This window comes from Euprymna scolopes, chromosome 44 (genome assembly GCF_053919585.1).
Source record: "Euprymna scolopes isolate OS-2025 chromosome 44, ASM5391958v1, whole genome shotgun sequence".
Classification (NCBI taxonomy): Eukaryota; Metazoa; Mollusca; class Cephalopoda; order Sepiida; family Sepiolidae; genus Euprymna; species Euprymna scolopes.
The window spans coordinates 11310788-11337909 of NC_136525.1; the positions used below are offsets into that span (position 1 = coordinate 11310788).

The following is a 27122-nucleotide window of genomic DNA, read 5'->3' on the forward strand; positions in this document are numbered from 1 at the left end:
CATGTTCTTTTCCTCCTTCGCAGTATGGGTTCGAGGCTGCCACTTTTTTTTTTTTTTTTTTTTGCTCGACACACACCTCCAAACACCCGGGAAACGCCGGGCACGTGTAAACAAATTGCAAATAACTTCTTTCTTATAATGAAAAGGCTCAGGGAGCGGAAAAAAAGAAAGAAATTAATCGCTAATAAAAATAAATAAATAAATAAAAATTTAACAATCCTATATATATACATTAAATGCATTTGTGTCTTTTAAATTGTATCGTTTCTCTTTGGCAAAATCTAACAGGAAGAAAAGGTAAGTCAGGAAGCAGGGCGACGTCATCACTCTTCTGGCTATACATCACTTCCTGTGACTTGGTTGCCCACACTGGCCAAGACGACTGTAGACAGGCGAATGGGACTGGGAAAAGGGTGTGCCTACTGATTGTTGATGACATAGTACCATATTAAGTAAACTGTGTGGTATGTATGTGGAGCGGCCCTAGGTTTGTATTTTTAGGCAGTCCGGTGGGGACATGTGAAATGATCGCTCACTTCTAGTCACAGACGTTGTAGTAAGAGTTTAGTTGTAGGGAGAGGTGTCGGTATGAGCGCAAAGGTAAAATAATGTGTAAAATACGTCATCATTGTCTATAGTAGGTCATTCATGAGGATGCTACTAGTAACATGTAAACCAGTATCACCAGTACCATCCTCAAAAGAGGAATTGACTTCCTCCAGTATGCTCCACAGTCCATTGGCTTCTTCCCTGTTTCTAACCACGGTAAAAAAAAACCTCTTGGCAGCTTTAAAATTTTCTGGGTTAGAAACTTCTACTTTTTTAACATTTTTGAAAGCTAAAAGAGCTTTATAGTCTAAATTAGGGAAGAGATCCAGCAGAGAGAGAGAGAGAGAGAGAGAGAGAGAGAGCGAGGATGTGTGTGTGTGTGTGTGAGAGAGAGAGAGAGAGAGAGAGAGAGAGAGAGGATGTGTGTGTGTGTGTGTGTGTGAGAGAGAGAGAGAGAGAGAGAGAGAGAGAAAGACAGAGATAGGAGCAACTCCAGCACTTACAGGGTGGAACGATAAAATTGTCGCCCTAAAGAAAACAACACTACAGCTTTATTTAAAAAAAATTTTATTGAAAAACTCAATTCAGGTAACTTGTTTATGTAGTAGAGCTGACATCTAATCAATGTAGCCGCCTTCAGCCTCAATCACCGCCTCGATACTGGTCTAGAACTGGGAGCATGCCTTTTCCACAAGCACTGGCAGGAGCTCTGAGAATACTCGGCGGATGGCAGCAATCAGGCTGGCTTTTGTGTTGTGAGAGGTCATGTTGGTGATGTTCTCGACCTATGACCAAACGAAGTAGTCCAGAAAGTTCAGGTCATGGGATTAGTTGAGGGGAGGGGGGGGTCAGTGAAAGAAGGGTAGAAAGTCATAGCATTCCTTCTGAAATTAAGCCTGGGTTTCTTTGGACTTGTGGGCCAGCATCGAGTCCTGCTGCCACACCAAGGGTCTGCCAGCAGCCACCTGATTGCATTGGTGAATCACCACACTCTTCAGCACATCCAGGTACACTTTGGTGTTGACTTTCAAGCAAACTTCGAAGATGTGAGATGTCAAGATGTGGCCCTCACTTGAAACCACACCAAAAACCATTACCCTAGGTGGAAACTTTGTTTTCATCACCCTGGGCACATCCCTGTTAATTGTGGCAATCCAACGATGCATTTTGAGGGTGCTGGCAATGGTCCTGTTGTCATAACGTGGATCAATAGAGAGCATGAGTTGTACAGTTGCGCATCTCCGATCTCGCTCGTCGAACATTGTGTCATTTTCAGACATGATAGCTCCTGTCGCTCTCAGGACGTGTACACAACAGTTTTCATCAAACGGAAATGGAATCATGTCGTTTTTACTATGGTGACAATTTTATCGTTCCATTCTGCAGAGTCTTTTTTTTTTTTTTCTAAATTGTCATTTCACCCCAAACAAGGCATAGGGCCACTTAGTCGTAAGGGGCTACTATTCGTGATCAAATTTGCAGGGATACCATTTAGGGAGTTGGGCAGCGAGACGTCTGTTCACATTACATTTGAGTTTTTGCACGTCAATACAGGCAGGGAAGCAGGAAACCGGAAGGGAATTCCAAAATCTAGCAATCCGAAGGAAAAAAGTTATTTGCGTAGAAGACATTATAGTATCTAGGGATCTCTACAACATAGGGGTGAGACTTTGCTGCTTATTGGGTTTCTTGAGGGTATTGGTGTCGAGGGGGTACTAATTCTCAGAGTGTAGACAACTAGATGAGGTTGGGAAGGGTACATATGTACTGATTGTCCACACAGTTTAAATCCAGGTAAGATCCAACAGAAAGAGCTTACGAGATAGGAAGTGGAACGACTTCACTACTTTTCTGGTTCTGCCATCACTTCCTGTGATTCAGTTGCTCACATTGTCGACAGCTCCATGGGCTGGGAAGGAGGCATGTCTACCGATTCTCATAACAGGTTTTATCTGGACAGCAGGAAGAGAGAGCAAGTCAGGAAGTCAGTATTTATCTCCTTCCCACTGCAGGAAGATGTGACACAAGGTCAGTCAAGCATCCCTAAATGGGGGAGTACTCTGGCCTTTTAAAAATTACCTGGCAGCCTTGTTGGCTTTACCCATTTAGCTCACTTCAGACAGTAAGCCATAAACTTATTCCACCTCAAAGATAGAAGGAAAAACCTGTAAGAGTGGACCTCCTAGGACTAACCTGGACGAATACCTCTGTCCGCCAGATAAAAGGTTACTGAAACGACCTAGTTGCTGTCAGATTGATTGTTGAGGTCAAAATCTCTGACCTGACTCTGAATGGAACAAATGTAACTCTATTGTATCTGAAGTATATGTCATGATCCTGAGTCCATAACTGCCACAAATCGTTACATTGCTGTTTAGATGTAGTTATATTTATAGTATTTAGGTAAGTCCATTATTCCTGAAAAGGGTGATTCAGCTTACCTCATAACAATGTAAGAACCCCCCCCCCCAAAAAAAAATGGCACTCTGGATTGCAATAAAAATAACAATTACCTTTGTCTAGAAGAACTTCTTTACTGATCAAGGAAAAAATAGACAAAGTGTAGTATCAGAACAGATACTACACTTTCTTCCCTGGCAAATAGGGGCACCATATTTCGATATATATATATATATATATATATATATATATATATATATATATATATATATATATATATATATATATTCTATTTCTTTTAATCTGTTTGTCTGTCAGACAATTCTTCTTTTTCTCAGAAACCACTGGGCCAATTTGGCTGAAATTTTGTATGCACCTTTGTTATAATATAGTGCAGCGAACTTAGTATTATGGTATCCGTTTGATGCACAGTTAGGAATTAATTGGGATTAGTATTGAAGTTCCGCTTTTCTGAAACTACTGGTTCGATCTGATCGAAATTGCTATGATGATGTGCAGAGAACTAAGTAATATGGTATCCACTTGATTCACAGTTAGTGATGAATAGGGATTAGTATTTAATGCAAAAATTAGCACAAATTTAGCCATATTCAATATTCAATTTGGCATGAAACACTCGGGCTAGATTTTGGAATTCCCTTTCGGGTTCCTGCTTTCCCAACTGTACTGACATGCAGAAGTTCAAGTGCAATGTAAACAGACATCTTGCTGCTCAACTCCCTACATAGCATCCCTGTAATTATGTCCCAGATAGTAGCCCCTTACATCAAAGTGGCACTGTACCTTGTTTGGGGTGAAAATTCAAGAATCTTTTTTTTTGTTTTAATTAAATTTATTTAACACAAAACTGAGCACACATATATCCATATTCAACCATCAATTTGGCATAAAACACTTAGACTATGTCAACAGACTATAACTTTTTGACCTGTTTTTAAATTTTGTTTAGTATCTATAATATAAATCTCATCTGACTGTTTAAATGTATGTATGTATGTATGTATGTGTGTCTGCTTAAAACTTTCAACAGATGCGACAGATTTTCACAAGATCAGTATCGTTTTGAAGCTCGACTCTTCGGACGATAAATATCGAAAAATTGGCTAAAAACTTTAATTCCTTCACCCTCAACTGGGCACTTCTACAAGAAGGGGTCGATTTTTTGCGAGCGATTTTTGCAAGCCATCGTATCGGTTGGATTGACTTTGGCTAATTTTAACGTTCCGAACTTCCGGTCGCATCATGGAGTAGCGGTAAGACGTCAGATTTTCTTTCACTTATTTTTCTGCCTTCGCGTCACGGGTTCGAGCCTCCTTCCTGCCTACTATCACTTTTTTTTTTGCTCAACACACAATTCCAAACACCCGGGCAACGCTGGGCAACCAGGCTAGTTTAATATAAATGCAAAGACTTTTTTTTCTCTCTCTTGCAAGCATGTTTGTTTGTTTGTTTTTTTGTTTATTTTTTTTATCAACTTTTGAAACTGGGTCAACCTTTCTGTATCGCTCTGTAATATTATTGTACTTCAATCCACGTTATCGTCCATCTTGTCTACTTAGAGAGCATGCCCTGCTAATTGTTCAATATGAAATATATATTTCTTTTTACCGTTTTCAATACTATGTTGCTCTACCGTATCTTGTTTATGCCAGTCGGATTGTTCAATACATAAACTCTACCAACCATTGTTATTGTTATACTTGCATACATACATATATCTATATCACTTTTGAAGAACAACGTACGTAGTGCCATAATTAATTGCTGAGGGTTTATTTTTATTTTTTTTTTTTTCTCTATAGTTTAAACACAAACCATTAAAAATTATTAAAGTAAACTTCTCAACATACTCAGTCATGGATATGCGAACGACTACATGGGATGAACTAATTTGCATAATCCTTTAAAAAACTAGTGTTAATTACTTATTCATTTTTTATGGTTTCTTAATAAATGATTGGTTTTATTTAACTTTTATGCTGAATTCTATTTATGCATAGTTTCTACATTCTGCATAATTGTATATAATTTAAAATGAAAACATTCCAGCGCACGGAAATATTTATAAACAGTAGAACCCAGGGATACAGTGCCTCTAGGATACGGTTTTTTCAGGTTACGATGTGGAATACGATGTTTTTCCGAGCCCTGATTACGGTATTTGCTCTGCCTTACGGTGTTATTTATAATGTTATTTGATTATATACATGTGTATTATATATTGTACTATATTTTGTTATTCATTTTTTTATGCCGTATCTCGGGGTTCTATTGTGTGTGTATATATATATATATATATATATATATATATATATAAGTGCATGTGACTGGATAGAGGTCCCAAGTAATTCATAATAGTCACCGACACTGAGAATTGAACCTTCAACCTTCAGGAGAATATCATTTTCACAATTAATTTTTCCAAGTACTCTAACCTGTCTACCAGGGGTCCTTAATATTTACAACTAGAAATAAAAATACCTTTAAAGATCCCAAAATTCGTACTAGAATTGTCTGCAATGACCCGTGGCGCCTGTCAGATTCTCATTTTGTAAAATAAAGAAAACTTTGTTGATTTTAACAAGTTGTTGTTCATTACAAAAACCACGGTTGACAGAGTGTATACATTTTCGAAAAAGGCGTCTATAAAATAAATGAAGCAATCTTCTATCTATATATGAGCGAGGTATGCCCTAAAATGGAGTGCTGTTGCTACACCTGGAGAGGAGCTGCTCAGAGTACCCTATCCAGCCTTTATAGAGTTCAAAACCGGCTCGAAACCTATTAGGTGATTCCCTTTGTTCTTCCCTGCAACCTGTTTCCTACAGAAGAGACGTTGTATGTCTCTGTTCTATCGTTATTTCTATGGCAAGCGCTCGACTAAACTCCAATCTTTCGCCTCTCTTTGCCAAACTTTAACACACGACTAGCTACAACCATTATATACGGTTTCCCCAATCTCTAACTGTACCTAAATCTAAATGCAGATTCCATGAACAAAGCTTCTTTCCCAGAACTGCCTGCCTGTGGAACACTGTTCCGTTGGCCTTCTTCCCGGTTGAATACAACATAGTCGCCTTCAAATCCAATGTAAACAAAACCAAACCAAATATTCTTCGCAAAAAATATATACGATTTCCCCCGCTCTCTAAGTGTACCTAAATCTAAATGCAAATTCCATGAACAAAGTTTCTCTCCCAGAACTACCCACCTGTAGAACACTCCCATTGACCTGCTTCCGCGTTGAATACAACATGGTAGCCTTCAAATCCAATGTAAACAAGTTCTTGTTGAGCCGTCCCCATAAATAATCGAATTCTACCCAATTTATACCATTGACAATTACTATACTACTACCTTACATTCATTAACCCTACTCCTTGAGTGGCCTTCGAGTCTTGATAAGTGGTGACTCCCAAGTAGAAAAAGAGTATATAATTCGACTACTTATTGTTACTTCATTTAAATATATCAATACTTTCATTAGATGAATTAATTTAGAAAATCCCCTACTGACTCAAACCTCGTGTCAGATTATTATTTTGTAAAATGAATAAAACTTTGTTGATTTAACAAATTTTTGTTGATTACAAAAACCACGGTTGTCAGAGTGCATACATTTTGAAAATATGCGTCTACGAAAAATGTAGACGAAATATAACGCGACTATTTACTGTTACTTTCATTGGATGAATTTATTTAGCAAACTTCAGCCATCATGCGATTAGCCGCCAACCCAACCCCCCTACTGACCCGGACTCTCTTGTTTGCCAGATTATTATTTTGTAAAATAAATAAAACTTTGTTGATTTATTTAGCAAACTTGTGGCATTTTTTTTTTCGCTGTATTTCATCATCTCCTTGTCTTGCTGAATCTAATGAAAACTCACTCTGATTTATCGCAGCTAATGATTGAACGGGTGATGCTAAATTCGTAATATATATGTGTATATATATATATATATATGTTTTATATATCTCTTATTTATATACATGTTTATTATTTTTGTTTAATAATTTTTCATTTAATAATTTTTTGAGCTTTTATCTCTTTTGTTGCCGTTTGGAATGTAGTTTTTTTTACTTATTTATTCATATTTTATCCAGCTTTTTTATCTGTGTTTATTTATCTATGTTTTTCTGGACTAGTGTTTTCATATATTTATTATTTAATAATATTTGTATTATTATTTTTTATTTATTATTTAATTAATTTTTTTAACATTTAAATTGTATTCTTTTTTATTTTAATTTTGACATAATATTAAAAAAATACAAGAAAAACTTCATGTACGTAAAAATAGTTTATGGAATAGTGGATGAGCAAGAAAACAAGCTAGTAGTAATATAGGTTCAAACACATCATCTATGATATAAATTTCACCTGTCAGTTTAAATGTATGTATGTATGTATGTATGTATGTATGTATGTATGCATGTATGTATGTCTAAAACTTTCGACAGAGGCGACGGATTTTCACGAGATTGGTATCGTTTTGAAGCTCGACCCTTCAGACGACAAATATCGAAAAATTGGCTAAAAACATTCTCTCACCCTCAACTGGGCATTTTTCTACAAGGAGGGGTCGCTTTTTTTCGCCGATATTTTCGAAAGTCATCCCCTTTTTTTCGATTGACTAGCCTTAATTTAAACCTTCGCCACTTCCAGTTTGGCGATGGACGCAACAGCAAAGACGTCAGGGTTTTTTTTTTGTTTCACATTCTTTTCCTCCTTTCACGGTACGGGTTCGAGCCTGCCTACTACCAATTTTCTTTTTTTTTCTTTTGGTTAAACACTCGGGCAACGCCGGGCACCCATGCTAGTTAAAACTAAACCAAATTTTTTTAGCACTTCTAATAGATTATCCTTCCTTCGGTTAACCCTTCAACCACTCCTCCCTCTTACTTATATCTGCACCTCCCACTCTCCTCACAGACTCATACAACATGCACTCTTATATTTGTTGCTTTCCTTCACTTATTGTTTCATCCATGTAAAATGTTGAGTTCTGCCTAGTAAAGCTCAATTACACCAAATGAACAAGTGAAGCATGCACGGTCCCCCGTGAATGCACAGTGAATGAGGCACAAAAAAAATGACTAAGTTCAGCATCCCCCCCCCCCCCACCATTTAACCCCAAAAGTCCCCAGAGGACGTCAAATCCTGGTGAAAATGAGCAAACGGTGCAGCTTTAGGCCTTAACATATGCAAATTTGAGTTCTGCACCATGCAAAAAAAGAAATGACTAATTCCATCATTTACCCCCTCCCCCTATTTAGCCCCAAAAGTCCCCAAGGCCTTAACATATTTAAATTTGAGTTCAGCACCATGCAAAACTGCTAAATAGACATAAACAGAAAATTTTGGACCAATATGGTAAAATAGTCCGAAACATGGAGTGTTTTTATTAAGCCCTAAAAGAGCCCTTGGGGCACACCCAAGAGTTATTGCGAAGTATAGACAAACAAAATTATATAGAAATCAGTTAGTTACAACTTTTCAGAAGGTTTTATAAAAATCCAAGGCACCAATTTTTTTTTAACATGCACAAAAGTGTCAATTTTAGCCATTTTAACCTGAAAGGCACCGCTAGCGGGGTAACCGGGGTTTTCCCCGGAAAATTCGTTCTGTTACTTTTTTACTCATATCATGTTTAATGTTTGTGCAAAATTTTAAAAATTACAAGGCGTAGTTATTGAGAAAAGTGCGGACAGACGAACGGACAAGGGTGAATTTACAGATACACCCTCCTCTTTTCGGGGGACCAATATGGTCGTACGAATCGAGCGAAATCAAGAAATAAACAAAAATTCCGTAATGCCTATCATCAAAAAATCTCAACCAGGACACGAAGACAGAGGTGGGAAAAGGTGGTATTAGCAATAATACAAATCGATCATCCTCACGTACCCTTCATTATTGAACGCATACTTATAACCTGTAAAGATCTCTACTTATATCTCAAACGCACTTTGTCTGAGTTCGTTCCCTATAAACTCCGAAACCGCTTTTTGGAAATTTCACACAAATGTACTTTATATGTGTGGGAGTGTTCTTAGATAGTTTTTTTTTTATCAGACTCGATGGCTCCGTTCAGTCTCTAAAGATAATGGATATCCCCTGTAAGGATAGTTATGAAGCGAGCGTGGCGCAATCACTAACCACGCCTCTCCCGAGTGGCACTGCTCGTCCAGTGGGAAAAGAGAAGTTCAGGACGACTAGAAACAATGCAGAAATAAGCGGAGAGTGCATACAGCACTTGGTTACTCATTTGAGTACTAACCAGGCTCAACATTGCTTAACTTTGATGATGTAATGGTAACCGTTGTGTCCACGCGATTCTGCCTTATATAATTTGTTTAAGAATTCTCTGATCAGTTTCAAAATCGAAAATCAAAACAGTTTGAAGGAACAGTTCGATTTTCATCAAACTGAACACCCTTATACTGCATAAGTACTTTAACGGTGAATGCTCTGACGAACTACAAGCACTTGTACCCCCTCGATGTGAATACCCCAGACAAACTCGACAAGCAGCTAAATCCCACCCCTTCACAGTAGAAATCCCCAGGTGTAAAGAAAGCCTTCTACTCCAATAGCTTCTAGACTTTAGAACTCCCTTCCGGGATTCTACTTTCCCAACTGTACTGGCATGCAGAAGTTCAAGTGTAATGTGAATAGACATCTTGCTGCTCATCTCCCTTCATAATACTCCTGCAACTTATGTCCCCGATAGTAACCCCCTACTTTAAGGTGGCACTGTGCCTTGTTTGGGGTGAAAATTGAATATAAAAAAAAAAATAAAAATAACATCACAAGTGTATTTGAGAAGTTTTATCGCCGCACAAGCAAAAGGGCCCAGTGTATAAAGACAGCAGCAGGTTCTTTGATAAGACAGAGGTGCGTTCAAAATAAATATTTCTGTTTGGAGCACAATTGAACCATGATACTTAACTTTAGCATTTTAAACTTTAATTAAAGATATTATATATAAAAATAATTTTAGTAGGTTCTCTACAGTGCAATCTAGACTACAATGTATTGTGGACTAAATCATTGTAGGGAGGCATGTGAAACTTCCTTCTGGAGCACCATGGTGGGTCCCTGACTAGAGCAGGCAAGCAGTCGATTTGATTGAAAAATGGACGATTTCCCGGATTTTGATGACAAAAGAAATGGGAAATATGACACATTCGTTGATCTTCATAATTGGTGACTCCCATGTAATAATACATTAAATAAGATCGATATGCTGTTAAAAAAACAACAACTAACCAACAAATAAATCAGCCGTAATATATTAGTTCAGCTTAAATGATGTGTTTGTGCCTTTATTTTTATTAGCCTGTTAACCTGATTATCCACTATTCCAAAAGCTAATTTTCCATTTTTTTCTTTTCAAATTCCCGTTTCATATTTAATCACGTATGTCAATAATTCCATATTTTCTTGCGTCGACATGATGGCAAAAATTGTTGTTTTTTGTTTGTTTGTTTGTTTTCTTCTTCACGTTTTAGACATTGCAGGATGACCTCATGATAGACATGGTGTTGCCCCGGATGATAGTTCGAGAGTTTACCCGAAACATGAAGTCGGTCTCCCTGGGTTCGATGGTGAAATATCTAGTATGGATCTTGAATTATCGGAACCGAGGACCACTGAGGTTTCCGATGGGGATAGGGTGGAAAATGGATAGACTGGAGACAGTTAGTAAAGTGTTGTTGCATTTTGCCTTTTTGGCGAACTGAGCTGTAATGCTTTAATTAAATTATTTGAAAAAAAAAACATTTTTTTTTTCCTTATCCAAATATGTCTCCTCCATTTTTTTTTTTTTTTTTTTTTTTGGCGAACTTAGCTGCAGTGCCGTAATTAAATTATTAAAAAAAAAAATTTTTTTCTTAATTCAAATACGTCTCCTTCATTTTTTTTTTTTTTTTTTCTTACAAAAATTTATAGATATGCACTCACTGACCTCTTGGAGACGGAACGGGAATATATCAAGGAATTGAAACGCCTTCTGGACCATTTCTATGATGACATGAAGAAGCCCGACGTGCCAGCTTGCCTCAAGGACAAAAAAGATGTCATATTTGGGAATATTAAACAAATTTATGACTTCCATAACGAGTAAGTATTTTGTTTGAATATTTGATAATCCGAGTACATTATGGAATTGATACAATGGCCAGGGGTGGGGGTACATATATCATCATCATCGTTAACTGAATCGAGTTTACGGGTTTCTGGGGTCTTTTAAAAAAAATTTAAATGAGAAATTTGAAAACTTTGAAGTGTCGAAAATAATGATAAAATCGGTACTTCTACAGTTTAATCAAGACATTAAAATGAAAATATCGAAAAAAGTTTAAATTGTACGTAACTATTATGGAATGAAGTTCTCTGAAAAAAAATTTCACTTGATTTCATCAGGTAGTTTTTTTGTTTTTTTTTTTGTTTTGTTTTTTTACAGCGGAAAAAAACAATTTGTTATAATACCGAGCAAAAGGTTCGATTTTTTAGGAAGAAAAGCTAGTTTTAAAGATGGGGAGAGAGTGTCGGCGCTTTAACTAGAGTTCTCTCCCTTTGGCGTATTCAACAAATTTCGTAATGGCTGACTTCAACATGCTCTCATGAAAACGTTTTTCCGCTGTAAAAAAAAAAAAAAACTACTCGATCAAATTAAGTGAAATCTTTTTTTTTTTTTTTCAGAGATCTTCAGTCCAAAACAGATACGTACAATATAACCTTTTTTCAATATTTTCGTTTTTTTAATGTGTTGATTAAACTGTACAAGTGCCATAAAATCATTTTATTAACTTTTATTGTTGTTGTAAATCCGATATATTTCGCTATAAATAGCTTCACCAGTTCTGTCCATGATTTTTTTTCTCTTTTCTTCACTTTGGTGTTAAGGAGGAGGTAATGTCTCAGAGTAGAAGATAAGAGAAATATACGTGTTGTTCCGTTGGTTTCACGTGTGTTTTGCTCTAGTTTTGAGCGAGAGATTTAAAATAAAACATAATCAAAACGAAGAAAAGAAAAAAAAATCACGGACTTCCTGTCCTGATGAAGCTATTCATAGCGAAATATTGGACTTACAACAACAATAAAAGTAAATAAAATGATTTTATTATTTTCGATACTTCAATGTTTTCAAATTTCTCATTTAAATTTCATTCAAAATAAATGTCTTCTAAAACCAAAATTTCGATATTTGTTGTTGTTAAGTTTGCAGGTTGAAACAAGTAACGTAGAAAGCAATACAAATGACGACTCAATAAACAAAGGTAGATCAAATAAGAAGTGTATTAGGAAAAGGTATATTTACAGGATATTTACATAATGGTGTCAAATAAGAGAGCCTTTGCTGGAGAAACATATCTGCTCTCGGCGGCCTTCGGTGGCTTCTGGTGAACACACACTCAGACTAACTGAGTCTTCCTATTTATGTGTAATTACTATCCACATATGCAAATGAATGTGTGCCACCACAACAGTTGTCCAAGAGACCGAGCTTTAAAACAATACCGATTTTGTCAGGATTCGACGCATCTGTCAAAAGTTTTTTTGAGACATATAAACACACACACACACACACACACACATACTGTCTTTTATATATTAGATGTATATCCTGCATTCACTGGATCATCAGGAGTCTTTTAATTTCTTCTATAATTACTCCTATAAAATTACTCCTATAATTGCTTCTATTAATTTTAAAAAAAAAAACTCGAAAATCTTTAATTACTCTATTTTTCTTTTCATCTTTTTAAATTATATTTATAAATAAAAAAAAAAAACAGGTTTTATTTCATGAACTCTTTAAAACCAAATAAATCTTTATTTTGTTTGCTTGGGTTTAGGGTTGTCTAATGTTTTCCTTCACATTTCTTCCAGTATCTTCTTGCCAGAGCTCAGCGAGTGTGCCAATCTTCCTTCTACAACTGGGAAAATCTTCACCAAGATGGTCAGTATTTTTTGCTACGTCTGCAGGTTTAGTTTTTGAGGACAACTTTTTTTTTTTATTTCGTTTTAATTTTTGAAGACTTTCACTCAGAACATGGGGAGACAATTTAAGAAGTGCTTAAAGTTTTTCATAGAATTTCTCCCCCCAAAAGTTTTACATGATTTTTTTTTAGTTAAAACTTTGGAGCACAAAAAAAAAAGAGATTAAAAAAAAAAACAACAACAATGGTATCTACTGACGTTTGTGTCAATTCTAAGAAAATACTATGATATCTATTTAACTGGTATGCCAGAAATACTTAAATGTTACCACATTATTTAAAAACAAAACAAAAAGTACACGAGTTTTCAATCTTTATCATAAAACACCCTCGCCATATTGTTTTGAGAACAGGTGACATATCAACAAGGGAAGTAACTCAATTATGATAAAAACAAGACAGTTAACTCATATTGATGATTGTAAGCATACAATTTATTTTAAAGAAAATGCCAATAGTTGCACATTATTTATCCTCCTCAGAATGCTCAAGTGTATTTTTTTAATTGAGATTGTCGGACTGACTTCCTCATCTTGGTTGTTATTGTCACAACGTTTCGGCCGTTTTGCCCTCCGGCCTTCGTCAGGTGAATAATAATAAAGGGTTGGGTTCGAGACTCCTAACAACCGTTCACCTGACGAAGGCCGGAGGGCAAAACGGCCGAAACGTTGTGACAATAACAACCAAGATGAGGAAGTCAGTCCGACAATCTCAATCAATGAAAACAACTCATCTCAAAAATACAGACAATTACTATGTATTTTTTTAGCCAGACATTTTATTTTTTGATAATTTTAGTCAAAAAATGTTTACTTAAATAATTTTCTTTCTGCCTCATCGTTTTTCGTAATTTTTGGATATACTCATTACTTTAACATGACAATTAACAGAGACTATTGATTTGCTTTGAAATTCAATATTAAAAATTTCGAATTTTGTTATTGTAGTGTAGTTGCACCTAACATTTCTGTTTGTCTTGCACATTAAGTTTGCAGTAGCAATTTCGTTTGTCTGTCGCGCTTAAGGCTGAAATATTTTAAATCATTTTTAACGAAACATTGAAAATGACTTGGTGCCATCAGCTAGAATTGGAACCAAAACATTTAGCGCTTCAACCTTAGTTGTTACTATTTGAGCTGTTGACAGATGGATAAGAAAACGTTAAAAATTAAACAACTTTAAACTATTTATGTATATTTGCACATGGGTAGATGTATCAGGTTTAGTCGACTTACACCTGCTAAGTTAATTTTTTTTTATTCAATTTTAACCCCTTAGACGCCATTTTTACCGGCTACAAATAAAATCGATTTGTCCCACAGGTCCAAAACTCCTATATATAAAGTTTCAAATCTGTAGACCAAAAATTGAGATAGAGGTTTGGTAGAGACTGTTCTGCACACACTCAGCCATTTTATGCTTTTTTTTTTCAATCTTAACGGTTGATAGGGGGGGGGGGAAAGAGAGAAGATTGGGAGATATAGTGAGAAGAAAGTGACTTCATTTTCTTTTTTTTTTAATATTTAACTGGTTTCACAAACTCACTTTTTCCTGCTTCAATCTAAACTGAGTTCAGTGGGTGACTTAACGGGTCACTTTTATTCATTTATTTTCTTCAAAGGTTGCCATCATTAAGATTTATGAGTTTATTTGAAATGGAACACGTACATCAAGTCTGTTGCCAAGGTCGCTGGAAAGATGGTAGGATCCTTCTACCGCTCCAGAAGATATCTCACTACTGATGCAATTCTCTATCTATATAAAAGCCAAGTACGTCCAAGAATGGAGTACTGCTGCCATATCTGGGCAGGAGCTGCTAAAAACAGCCTATCCTGCCTTGACAGAGTACAAAATAGACTTCGTGGCTTAGTGGGGGATGCCCTTTTCTCTACCCTGCAACCTCTTTCCCACAGAAGAGACGTTGCGAGCTTGTCTTTGTTTTATCGTTATTTCCATGGCAGATGCTCGTCTGAACTCCAATCTCTGGTCCCCCCTCGCCAATCTTTCACGAAAAACACCCGTCTAGCTGAATCCACTGTGAAAAATTTCCCCCACTCTATATCTGTGCCTAAATCAAAACGCGGATTCCATGAACAAAGTTTTTTTCTTAGAACTGCGCGCCTGTGGAACTCTGTTCCGTCTGCCTGCTTCCCACCGGACTACAACTTGGATGTGTTCAAGTCCCAACGTTAACAAATTCTTAATGAACCGCCCCCTTAAGTAAACACTTCATCAAATCTCCACACTAACGTAATGTACTTGCAATAACCCTTATCCCTGAGTGGCTTCCAGGCCTTGAAAAGTGGTGATCACTGTGTAAAAAAAAAAAAAAAATCTGCAAATAAAAAGACAAACATCTAGTTTAACATTATTTAAAGTGTGTATACATCTTTTTGGGACACCCCGTATTATAGTAAAAACTTGCAGTTAAAAAAAAATACATTTTTTTTTCTGAATCTTTTTATTTTTATTTTCCAGAGTGATAAATTTGATATGTACATTCCATATTTATATGGACGGCCAGAAGCTGAGGTCCTCATTACCACTGAAGAGGCTAAACGCTATTTAACGGTATGATGCTTGTTTTTAAATAATCTTTTATTTATTTAATTTATTTATATAGTTTTTTGAATTTCTCAGAAGCAAAAATTATTTTATATAGCTTTTCGAATTTCTTAAAAGCAAAAATTATTTTATTTATTTATATAGTTTTTTGAATTTCTTAAAAGGAAAAATTATTTTATTTATTTATATAGTTTTTCGAATTTCTTAAAAGGAAAAATTATTTTATTTATTTTATATTGTTTTTCGAAGTTCTTAAAAGCAAAAATAATTTTATTTATTTATATAGTTTTTCGAAGTTCTTAAAAGGAAAAATTATTTTATTTATTTATATAGTTTTTAAAATTTCTTAAAAGGAAAAATTATTTCATTTATTTATATAGTTTTTCGAATTTCTTAAAGGCAAAAATTATTTTATTTATTTATATAGTTTTTAAAATTTCTTAAAAGGAAAAATTATTTTATTTATTTATATAGTTTTTCAAATTTCTTAAAAGCAAAATTATTTCATTTATTTATATAGTTTTTCGAATTTCTTAAAAGGAAAAATTATTTCATTTATTTATATAGTTTTTCGAAGTTCTTAAAAGGAAAAATTATTTTATTTATTTATATAGTTTTTCGAAGTTCTTAAAAGCAAAAATAATTTTATATATTTATATAGTTTTTCGAAGTTCTTAAAAGGAAAAATTATTTTATTTATTTATAAAATTTTTCGAATTTCTTAAAAGCAAAAATTATTTATTTTTTTATAGTTTTTCGAATTTCTTACAAGCAAAAATTATTTTATTTATTTATATAGTTTTTCGAATTTCTTATAAGCAAAAATTATTATATTTTTTATAGTTTTTCGAATTTCTTAAAAGGAAAAATTATTTTATTTATTTATATAGTTTTTCGAATTTCTAAAAAGGAAAAATTATTTTATTTATTTATATAGTTTTTCGAAGTTCTTAAAAGCAAAAATTATTTTATTTATATTGTTTTTTGAATTTCTTAAAAGGAAAAATTATTTTATTTATTTGTATAGTTTTTCGAAGTTCTTAAAGGAAAAATTATTTTATTTATTTATATAGTTTTTCGAAGTTCTTAAAAGGAAAAATTATTTTATTTATTCATATAGTTTTTCGAATTTCTTAAAAAGAAAAATTATTTCATTTATTTATATAGTTTTTCGAAGTTCTTAAAAGGAAAAATTATTTTATTTATTTATATAGTTTTTCGAAGTTCTTAAAAGCAAAAATAATTTTATTTATTTATATAGTTTTTCGAATTTCTTAAAAGGAAAAATAATTTTATTTATTTATAAAGTTTTTCGAATTTCTTAAAAGCAAAAATTATTTTATTTATTTATATAGTTTTTCGAATTTCTTAAAAGGAAAAATTATTTTATTTATTTATATAGTTTTTCGAATTTCTTAAAAGGAAAAATTATTTTATTTATTTATATAGTTTTTCGAATTTCTTAAAAGGAAAAATTATTTCATTTATCTATATAGTTTTTCGAATTTCTTAAAAGGAAAAATTATTTTATTTATTTATATAGTTTTTGAATTCCTTAAAAGGACAATTATTTTATTTTTATATAGTTTTTCGAATTTCTTAAAAGCAAAAATTATATTTATTTTTATAGTTATTCTATTTTCTTTAAATCATAATTTATTTCATTTATGTAAGTTTTGATATATTTTTTAAAAATATAATTTATTTATATAGCTTTTTTAAATGTATAATTTATTTATTTATACAGCTTTTCTATTTTTAAGAGAATTTATTTTATTTATGTAGTTTTTGATATATTCATAAATGTATAATTTCACTTATTTATATAGCTTTTATAATTTCTTTAAAGAATAATTTATTTTATTTATATAGTTTTTGGTATATTTTTCAAAGTATAATTTTATTTATTTATCTATATATATTTTCTAATTTTTAGAAGAATAATTTATTTTATTTAAGTATTTTTTTGTATATTTCTTGACGTATAATTTTTTTATTTATATTGCTTTTCTGTTTTCTTTAAAGAATACTTAATTTTATTTGCATAATTTCTGGCATGTTAAAAGTATAATTTTATTTATTTAGTGTTTCTATTAGTTTTTTTTCTATTTTCTTAAATTAATAATTTATCTTATTTATGTAGTTTCTGATATATTCTTGAGAACTATAATTTTATTTATTTATTTATAAATTCCTATTTTCTTAAAAGTATTATTTATTTAATTTATTTATTTTTGCTGCTTCCAAAATGTCTTGTTAATGATCAAGGGAAATAACTTTAGAGTAAAGTGATCTTTCTCTTTAAAATAGAAAAATATTTGAAAGATGGTGATATTATTATTATTATTATTATTATTATTATTATTATCTAAATATTAATTTACTTATCCATACGTCCACTCTCACAAAAAAATCATCATCATCACAAACATTAATTAATGAGAAACGAATTACTTCTCTTTATAGTCGCTCATTATCAGTTAAAAATCATTAAAACCATTTCCTCTCCAAAAATTAAAAAAAAGAACATGGCTGTCTGTTTACGGTTTCAAATTGACTATTTTATTTAATAATTAAAAAAGGTCATGTTAAGAGCAGACTGTAAGTTTTTTTATAATAGTTCCTTTTAAAATTAAAAAATAAACCGTGAAATTGAATCGACATCTGTTCGTTTACGATTCAGATAAAAAATTGTTCAGAAAAAAAAAACAACAACAATGTGTTGTGTGTTGAATTTTCATAGAAAAAAATCTAAAATTTTGAAAATAAATTCTTTAAAAGATTAAAAAAAAATTGTTTAAAATTCGTTGTTATTTGTTTTATTTTATTTTTTATTAATTTTATTTATAACGTGTTTTAAAAATTTTAACTACCATGGAATTTCCATTGGCTTTTCTAATTATTATTATTATTATTATTATTATTATTATTATTTGTACTCACTAGGAGTTCTTACACGGGTCATCATCAGAGATTACTCTCTGAAAACAACCAGCAGTTTCCCAGGAGTCTGAGTGACAACAAGTCTCCTCAAATTTCCAGTACTCCCCACTTCTTTCAATAACCTTTGTAAATGTTTATGCTACACTCTATCTCCTTTACTATCTATCCCAGACAAATTTTAAATAAACATAAATAATTGTCACCAATTCGGGTGCACAAAAGTTTATAAATATTTTAAAATGTTGTAAAGATTTGTGTTGGGAGGCTATGACAATGCAGTTTCGAAGAAGCACTGTTGAGTACGAGGCAAAGTAAACGGAATGATGGCAATATTGAAAGATTTCAATAATTTTTAATTCTAAATTAGTTCTAGAAGTCTCATTTTAACATTTAATAAACAACTTTATTTGTTATCCTCGTTAGTAGAAGAGAGAAATGGGTAAGTAGGATGAAGTCTTCTTGTGTAAAGGTACATTTAATATATTGAGGAGAGAACAATTCTGTTTACACATGTTTATAGCTAGTAGTCATCGGGAGAAAGAAAGAGCAAGGTAGTCAATGTGTTTATGTATTATTGTGTGTGTGTGTGTGTGTGTGTGTGTGTGTGTGTGTGTTGATTTAGCGGTGAGAGCAGTTCTTTAGCATGATAAATAAAGTTTGTTTGGGTACCATACGTGGAAATAAGTGATAGTTAGAAGAGAGTAATTGTTAGCTTGTTGTACTCACATTCAGCCTTGGGGCCAAAGCCCCAGGTGAAGCCTGCTGCCAGCTGAAGCCAAGAGGAAAGAGGAATAAGAGTTTCAGATTTTGCCTTTTATGTACTTGGTCACGTGATTGAGAGCTGGCTTGTAATTGAACAAGCCAGGGAGAAAATGGATTTCAAATCTCGAGCCGTGAGAATTAGCTCCTGCCTGTGATTGTTGCAAGTTTACTACAAGTTATTTACCAACATTATGTGTCGAAGCAAGATAATATCGTGGTGTTATGTTCTTGGAATTTTCACGGTATATCTCATCATCAGAAAAAAGACAAAATATTTCAAATACATATAACCACTCGATGTCAGGAGCTGGAGGTAGTAGAACGGCTGTAAAATATGTTTACAGCTTAACGTCTTTTCTAGCTGGAATAATTATTAAATAATTGTTTTAATATTTTGCCAATAAAAATAATAGTAATAATATTTTTATGATTAGTATTATGGCTAGCTGAACTCTCGGCATTGCCCAGTCGTACAATATGCTTAAAAATAATATTTTAATTCATGCAGATTGCATATGTATTATTATAGAATCAATCTCCTATGGAATATTATATATTACAAGGAGTAATTTGCCCAGTGGAGTAATTTGCAAAAAAATAAAATAATAATGATAATGTCGTTCATCAAATTCAGTCTGTGTTCATTTACAGTATTACGTTAGCTGATATTTAGGCTTGACGATCTTAAAAATAGTCTTTCTCCTCTTATACATAAAAAAGAATTTCACAGGGAAATATTTTATGCTTCACCGTCTAAGGTAACTATAGAAGTGTAAGCCATGTTTAGTTTCAGAACAGTTTCCAATGGTTCGTTGTTCTACACAAGTCCTGGGAGGTGACTGGTTCGCAGTAGACAGTTCTCAAGTTGGAATCCACAGAGCAAAAGATTCTTCCCATGTTGACACGAAGAGAACATATGCGAAATTGCTACAGAAAGTTTTAATATTTATGGAACAATTCTGGTTTCTGATTGGTTGGTAGCAGAACGTGAATTAATTCGATTCATCAGTTCTTAGCAGCATCGTTTATAAATAGAATTTCCCGACTGTGCGGGATCATGCCCCACTGTAATACAAAAATATTGTAACAGAAATACCGGTGTAACGTAAAATATTCCCCTGTAAAAATTCTTTTTATTTATAAGGGAAGGAAGACTATTTTTAAGATCGGACTTTTTCGATTTTCGATACTTATCGGATGAATTTCTGTACAAAACAAATCTAAGAAATATGAATATAAACTGCCAGAAATATAAATTACCCTTGTGTCTGTTAATTGTTGAGACATTATGTTGAGCAAAGATGGCGGCAGTAAATCAAATAGGTGAAGAATCAATGCAGTCACGGTGTCGAGTGTTTAGTAATTCTAAGTAACAAAGATGGCGGCGAAGAATCAATGTAGTCACAATGCAGTCGTTTGGAGACAGGTTGACAGCGAGCTGATTTGAATCCAAAATTTGATATCTTTTATAATAATGTTCGAAGTTTCTGATTGGTTGGTTGTCATAACTTGGTTGTCATAACTTGATTGTCATAACTTGATTGTCATAACTTGATTGTCATAATGGTGGTTATAAAAACGATCGTCGAAATCATTGGAGTCATACCCTCATTAGTAGTCAAAAATATTTTAACAGGGTCAAATTTGCAAAACATAGGCTCAGCCGTTTTGGAACCTATAAGGAACTCAGACACAATGCAGTCACGATCTCGAGTGTTGAGTAATTTGTAGTAACAAAGATGGCGGCGAAGAATCAATGCAGTAATGATTCAGTCGTTTCAAGACAGAGGTTTGGTAGTGAACTGAATTGAATCCAAAATTCGATATTTTTATAATGACGTCAAAAGTCTCTCATTGGTTGGTTGTCATAACCGTGGTTATAAAAATGATTGTCAAAATCATTGGAGTCATACCCCCCCCCATTATTAGTCAAAAACATTTTAACAACAATGCTTTTGTCTGCATTCTTTTGAATGTCGAACTAACAGGTTTGTAAATACGAAGAATAGAAGGTGTTGGGGTTAAGGGGAAGGAGCAGATAATTAATTCTTGAATAAGTAATTACGTCAGTCTTCCATCTCATCTGTCGACTGGCACCCTCTCTCTCTCTCTCTCTCTCTCTCTCTCTCTATCGATCTATCACTATATATCTACTATCACTATATATCTACTTTTATTTATCAAAGTGTAGTATCTGTTCCGGCAGATACTGCAAGAAAAGATCCTATGTGGGGGCGACCCCACAGATAAGACCTTGGTCAATGTAGGGGAAACCCTTCATACCAATTGTCACTATCCAGCTCCCCTACGCCCCGGGGAGTTGATCCCCATTTCCCCTTCACTCCTCACATTAAAAATCGGCCTTGTGCCTAATTTGCTCGGTGGGGGAGCAAATAAATACCATCTGTTCTTCAGATACGGCACTTCCATTTCTCTTTCTCTTTCAGTGGAGGAGAAATTCTTCACGACTGAGACAATTTTTATTTTTGTACTTTTTCTCCGCGTTAAAAAACGACCCTGGTGTCTAACTTTGTCCCGTGGGGAGGCATTGTAAATAGGTACTCACTAGGAGTAGTCACACAGGCCATCATCAAAGATTTCTCTTTGATAAGAACTTGTGACGTTCACTGGAGTCTGAGAAACAACAAGTCTCCCTGGATTTCCAGTACTCTTCATCTCTTTTGATACTCTTTGCAGATGAATTTGCGTCATCACAACAGCTGGTTACCATTGATTTCTCGCTAGCAGCAAGAATTGGTCTTCACTGTAATTCGTGTGTGTTAAGTGTTGAGACATTATGTTGGACAAAGATGGCGGCAGTAAATCAAATCGGCGAAGAATCAACGCAGACACGATGTCGAGTGTTGAGTAATTCTAAGTAACAAAGATGGCGGCGAAGAATCAATGTAGTCACAATGCAGTCGTTTGGAGACAGGTTGACAGCGAGCTGATTTGAATCCAAAATTTGATATCTTTTATAATAACGTTCGAAGCTTCTGATTGGTTGGTTGTCATAACTTGGTTGTCATAACTTGATTGTCATAACGTTGGTTATAAAAACAATCGTCGAAGTCATTGGAGTCATACTCTCATTAGTAGTCAAAAAACATTTTAACAGGGTCAAATTTGCAAAACATAGGCTCAGCCGTTTTGGAACCTATAAGGAACTCAGACACAAAGTGACTTTTACATAACAGTAGGGATTATCATTATCTTTGTTATGTGTTTCAAATATATATAAGTACAATCAATTATTTAATTATTATACACGTGTGTGTATATATTATTTCTAAACTTTAAACGTTTTTTTGTTTTCTTTTCACAGTTTTTTAAATAAAAATATTTAATTTTTCTTTCTCCATTTTGAAATGTATTAATTGTGCTTTTTTTTTTCTTCCGTGCTTTTTTAGGCAAAGGCGTCTCAAAGTGGAGCACCTGACAAATCACTGCTTGAATATTTAACACTGCCTTACCAAAGATTACACACTTATGAACAGATCCTGAAGGTATGATTATGTTATGTGCTGTTTCAACCTTAATATTTTTCCTAGTCGAAATAAGTATTTAAAAAATGAAACTGAATACAATATATTAGAGCCGATAAAATAGTTGAGAAAACTAATTAAACAAAGGCTAGCCAAAATCAAGTAAAGAAAGGTCACACTTATAAACAGATACTCAACTAATGACTATGTTATGTCTGTTTCCACCTTAATAAGCCGGAATAAGTATTTCAACAAATGAAATTGCATAGAATATATTTAAACTCATAAAATAATAGAGAAAACAAATGAAAAAGAGGCTAGCCAAAATCAAATAGAAAAACGTCACACTTATGAACGGATACTCAAGGTATGACCATGTTATGCATGTTTTCACCTTAAGATCTTTCCTAGCCGGACTATGTATTAAATAAAATGAAACTAAATACAATATATTAGAGCTGATGAAATATTTGAGAAAACAAACGAAAAAGAGGCTAGCCAAAATCAAATAGAAAAATGTCACACTTATGAACGGATACTCAAGTTGAGTGCTGTTTTCACCATAACACTTACACTGCTTAATTAGGATAAAAATAACAAAATTTCTTGTATTAAAACCAGGTATATTCTTTCTTGCTGACAGCCTGACTATTTACTATTGTTATCGCGTTCTGTGGTTTACGTGTGGAACCTGCGTCGAAAGAGACTTTATTCTGCTTGTTATATTTGTTTAGGATTTCCTGCGTTACACAATAACCGCGGGAGAGAATTCGCAAGATCTGGAAAAGGCCATCGAGATGATCATGAACATTTTAAAACGAGTTGAGCATCTTGGCTTATTAGCAAACATCGAAGGATACCCAGGTTTGCTTGACTCACTCGGACATATTATACGTCATGTAAGTATCAATTTAACTTACTTTTTTTTCTTTTTCACTTGTTAAGGCCAAAAAACACTCAAGGATAAGGGTGAACATGAGCGGTGAGGGTTAAAAACGTGCATTGCATAGAGTATGCATTCTCTCGTTGCTTAGTATAATTCAAGGGAGATAACGTAGGTTGTTCAGAAGTTTTGTTGCCTTTGTAAAGCACAAAGAGTAGTTTCTAATGCGATTGCAAAAATTGCGAGTGAATGGAGCATGTACTACGTTTTTGTTCTATTTCTTTTCAAGTAATGCCTGACTGTAGTTTCACCTAACAGCAGAACAGATACTACACTGCCCTCGAATATAAAAAGCATGAGATAATGCCTAAAAGGATGATATCATAATCACAGAATAAATACTACACTACTTACACAACAAATGAGGGGGTAATACTTGGGATGATTTTATACTGCACAGACCCCTTCAAAAGAAGTAGTCCTGCAAGTATAGTAGAGAAACCTCATGGAACAACAGCCAATACAGAACAGCAGTTATTCCCCCTTTGTCGAAAATTTATCGCTTATGGAATGTGAGGTCTAAAGGACAAAATAAGGAGGAAGCAAATACTAGTCATGTACTTACATAATCCTTATCCTCGAGTGTCTTTTAGCCTTGATGAGGTGATGATTCGTCTTTTTATTTTCATCTTTTTATTTTATGACGTTTTTACTGAGGGATCATCGTTGATCGAGACCAACAAACCACTCGAGGATGAGGCTTAAGAAGATGGATATGTTGAGAGTTTAACGATGGTGGATATTATGAGAGGATTGGAAATCTCTACATATCATCTGCTCGAACCAACAGCAGTCGACCCGGAAAAGAGCAATTATTCCCCCTTTGTCAGAAACATGACTCCTGGCATAAGAGGAGTGAAAGAGTAAAAAAAAAAAAAAAAAATCTAATCTCAATGAATATTTGTCATAAACGTTATTTTAATCCTCCATATTATCCTCGAGTGGCTTTTCGCCTTGATGGGTCGCGATTTTGCTTTCTTTATTAAAGGGTCACTACTTCTCTCGGCTGAAACCCACTGGAGGATAAGGGTTACCAAGAACGGATAGGTTGAGTGTAGAATGATGATGAATACTACGAGAAGAATTGAAAAAGTTTCACATATCAGTCGCTCAAGATGAGCAGACTGGCAACCGCATCAGCTGATTTCACAAGGAAACACTTTTCTTCTTCTTTTCAGGACGATATGCAAATTTGGGATAAGGATGTGACAAAGATGAAGGGTAAAGACAGGCACATCTTTTTGTTCCCCGACAAGATCCTCATCACAAAGAAGAAGAAGACGGAAGCCATCGCGGATGCTGAGAGTTTCATATTTAAATCTTTGGTTGATGTAAGTATTTTGAGATTTACATTTGTTTTTTGTGTTTTTTTGTCTTTATTCTGTGGTGTTTTTTTTTTGCGTGTGTGTTTTATTATCTGTGTATTTGTGATATATAGTCCCTGGCTTTGGTAGAAGTTATCTTGGATGAAGATAGCATTTTAGGTTAAGGACAACAACCACACCAACAGCTGTGTGTGTGTGTGTGTATATATATATATATATATATACATACATATTTATATATATATGTGTACATAACTACTTCATTTACTCACATAAAATTAATATACGAAAGTATAGATTTATGCGTAAACTTTAAGTATTTACTTCAAAAGTGCTCAATACATAGGTAGAGCTAGTTAGTAATTTATAAAATATATATGGCGATTAAGCTACACTGAATATTCCGCGTTTCATCCACTCTAGGATTCTTCAGGCTTATCCGCATAAGTCTGAAGAACCCTAGAGTGGATGAAACGCGGAATATTCAGTGTAGCTTAATCGCCATATATATTTTATAAATTACTATATATATATATATATATATATATATATATATATATATATATATATATATTGTTATAGACAAGGTCTATAAGAGCAAGGAGTATTCCAGTTATGAAAAGCTCAGTAGGTGTTGTTAACCTAGAGCTCTATATAGAAAAGGTGAGGAGTTAATAATTGTGAAATTATCAAGTTTACATAAGAGAGAACATAACAAAATCCAATTTTTTCATGTACGATCGTTTCGGAAACGCTATCCTTTTATTTATTCGATATTTACAATAAATAAAAGGATATCGTTTCCAAAACGATCGTACATGAATAAATTGGATTTTGCTATGTTTTCTCCTATGTAAACTTGATAATTTCACAATTATTAACTCCCTCACCGTTTTATATATATATATGTTATAAGTTAAAAATCATTAAAAGCATTCCCCCCCCCCAATACACGACTCGCTGTTTACGGTATCAGAATAGGAAATATTTGCAGAGTGTATATTTTCAAATATATATATACATATATATATATATATATATATATATATATATATATATATATATAGCCATTCACAGCTAATTAGTGCGGCTAGACAAGCAACTACCTCAAGCCAGGATCGAAACCCGATCGCCCAAATGACAGTCAGAGCTTCTAACCGTTGCGCTATACAGCTGCTGTCACAGAAAAGAGTCAGTAATTGTATTGGAATCGGGAATTTTGAACAGAATTTTTCTCATTTTCATCTTTTATGATTTTTATTCTTTGTAGCTTCAAAACATTCAAATTAATGAGATCCTCGATGATGATCGACGCTTTGAGCTATGGTTTGCCGAGGCGACATCAGAGAAGTTGACCCTCCAAGCAAAGAATATCTACGCTAAACAAGCTTGGGTTAAAGATATCAGGGCAGCTTTGAAGAATCTTGGTAAGTTCTTGATTCATAATTTTTAATTTTTTATTAGAAGGGGTGGGGGGTCGCTCCTGACAAGGTATGGAGCCATCTGATGTAAAGAGCTTAGAAAAAAGTATGACTCCAAGGTAAAAAATAAAAAAACCAGATAATTCTTAGATGGAATAGATTCTTACCTAGAAAACAGCAATTCTTCCCCCTTTGTCGGAAACATTGCTTGTGGAATGTGAGAACTAAAGGACAAACACAAGGGAAGTGAGAGTTAAAGGTTGTTGAAAATAAACGGATGGCCCATTTTCTGCTCTCGACTGTTATATGGATAAATTCCTATCCAGAAAACAGCAATTTTGGTTATCAATACACGGCACCAGACAGTGCTGGCTGTCAATACACGGCACCAGACACTGCTGGCTGTCAATACACGGTACCAGACATAACTGGTTGTCAATACACGGCACCAGACATGGCTGGCTGTCAGTACACGGTACAAGACATAACTGGTTATCAATACACAGCACCAGACACGGCTGGCTGTCAATACATGGCACCAGAAATAGCTGGCGCTCAATCAAAGGAATAAAAGGAAGAGACGCTGCATGTTTGCTTAGCATAATTTCCCACTCGCCACACATCTTTTTCTTTTTATTCTTTTTCCTCCTCTCCTCCTGAGCTTTATGTCTATGCATGCATTCCATTCCATGACGTC

The 27122-nt window shown here is 33.8% G+C and overlaps 1 protein-coding gene across 1 annotated transcript in view; it reads left to right on the forward strand.

The window, feature by feature from the left end:
* Positions 1-27122, forward strand: part of LOC145268689 (uncharacterized) — a 1072728-nt gene that overhangs the window by 945875 nt on the left and 99731 nt on the right. Inside the window, exons 188-194 of the mRNA XM_080124201.1 lie at positions 10928-11098; positions 12872-12941; positions 15460-15552; positions 22662-22757; positions 23471-23635; positions 24858-25010; positions 26275-26431. Coding sequence (XP_079980327.1) covers positions 10928-11098; positions 12872-12941; positions 15460-15552; positions 22662-22757; positions 23471-23635; positions 24858-25010; positions 26275-26431 — 905 coding nt within the window. The remainder of the gene's footprint in view (positions 1-10927; positions 11099-12871; positions 12942-15459; positions 15553-22661; positions 22758-23470; positions 23636-24857; positions 25011-26274; positions 26432-27122) is intronic.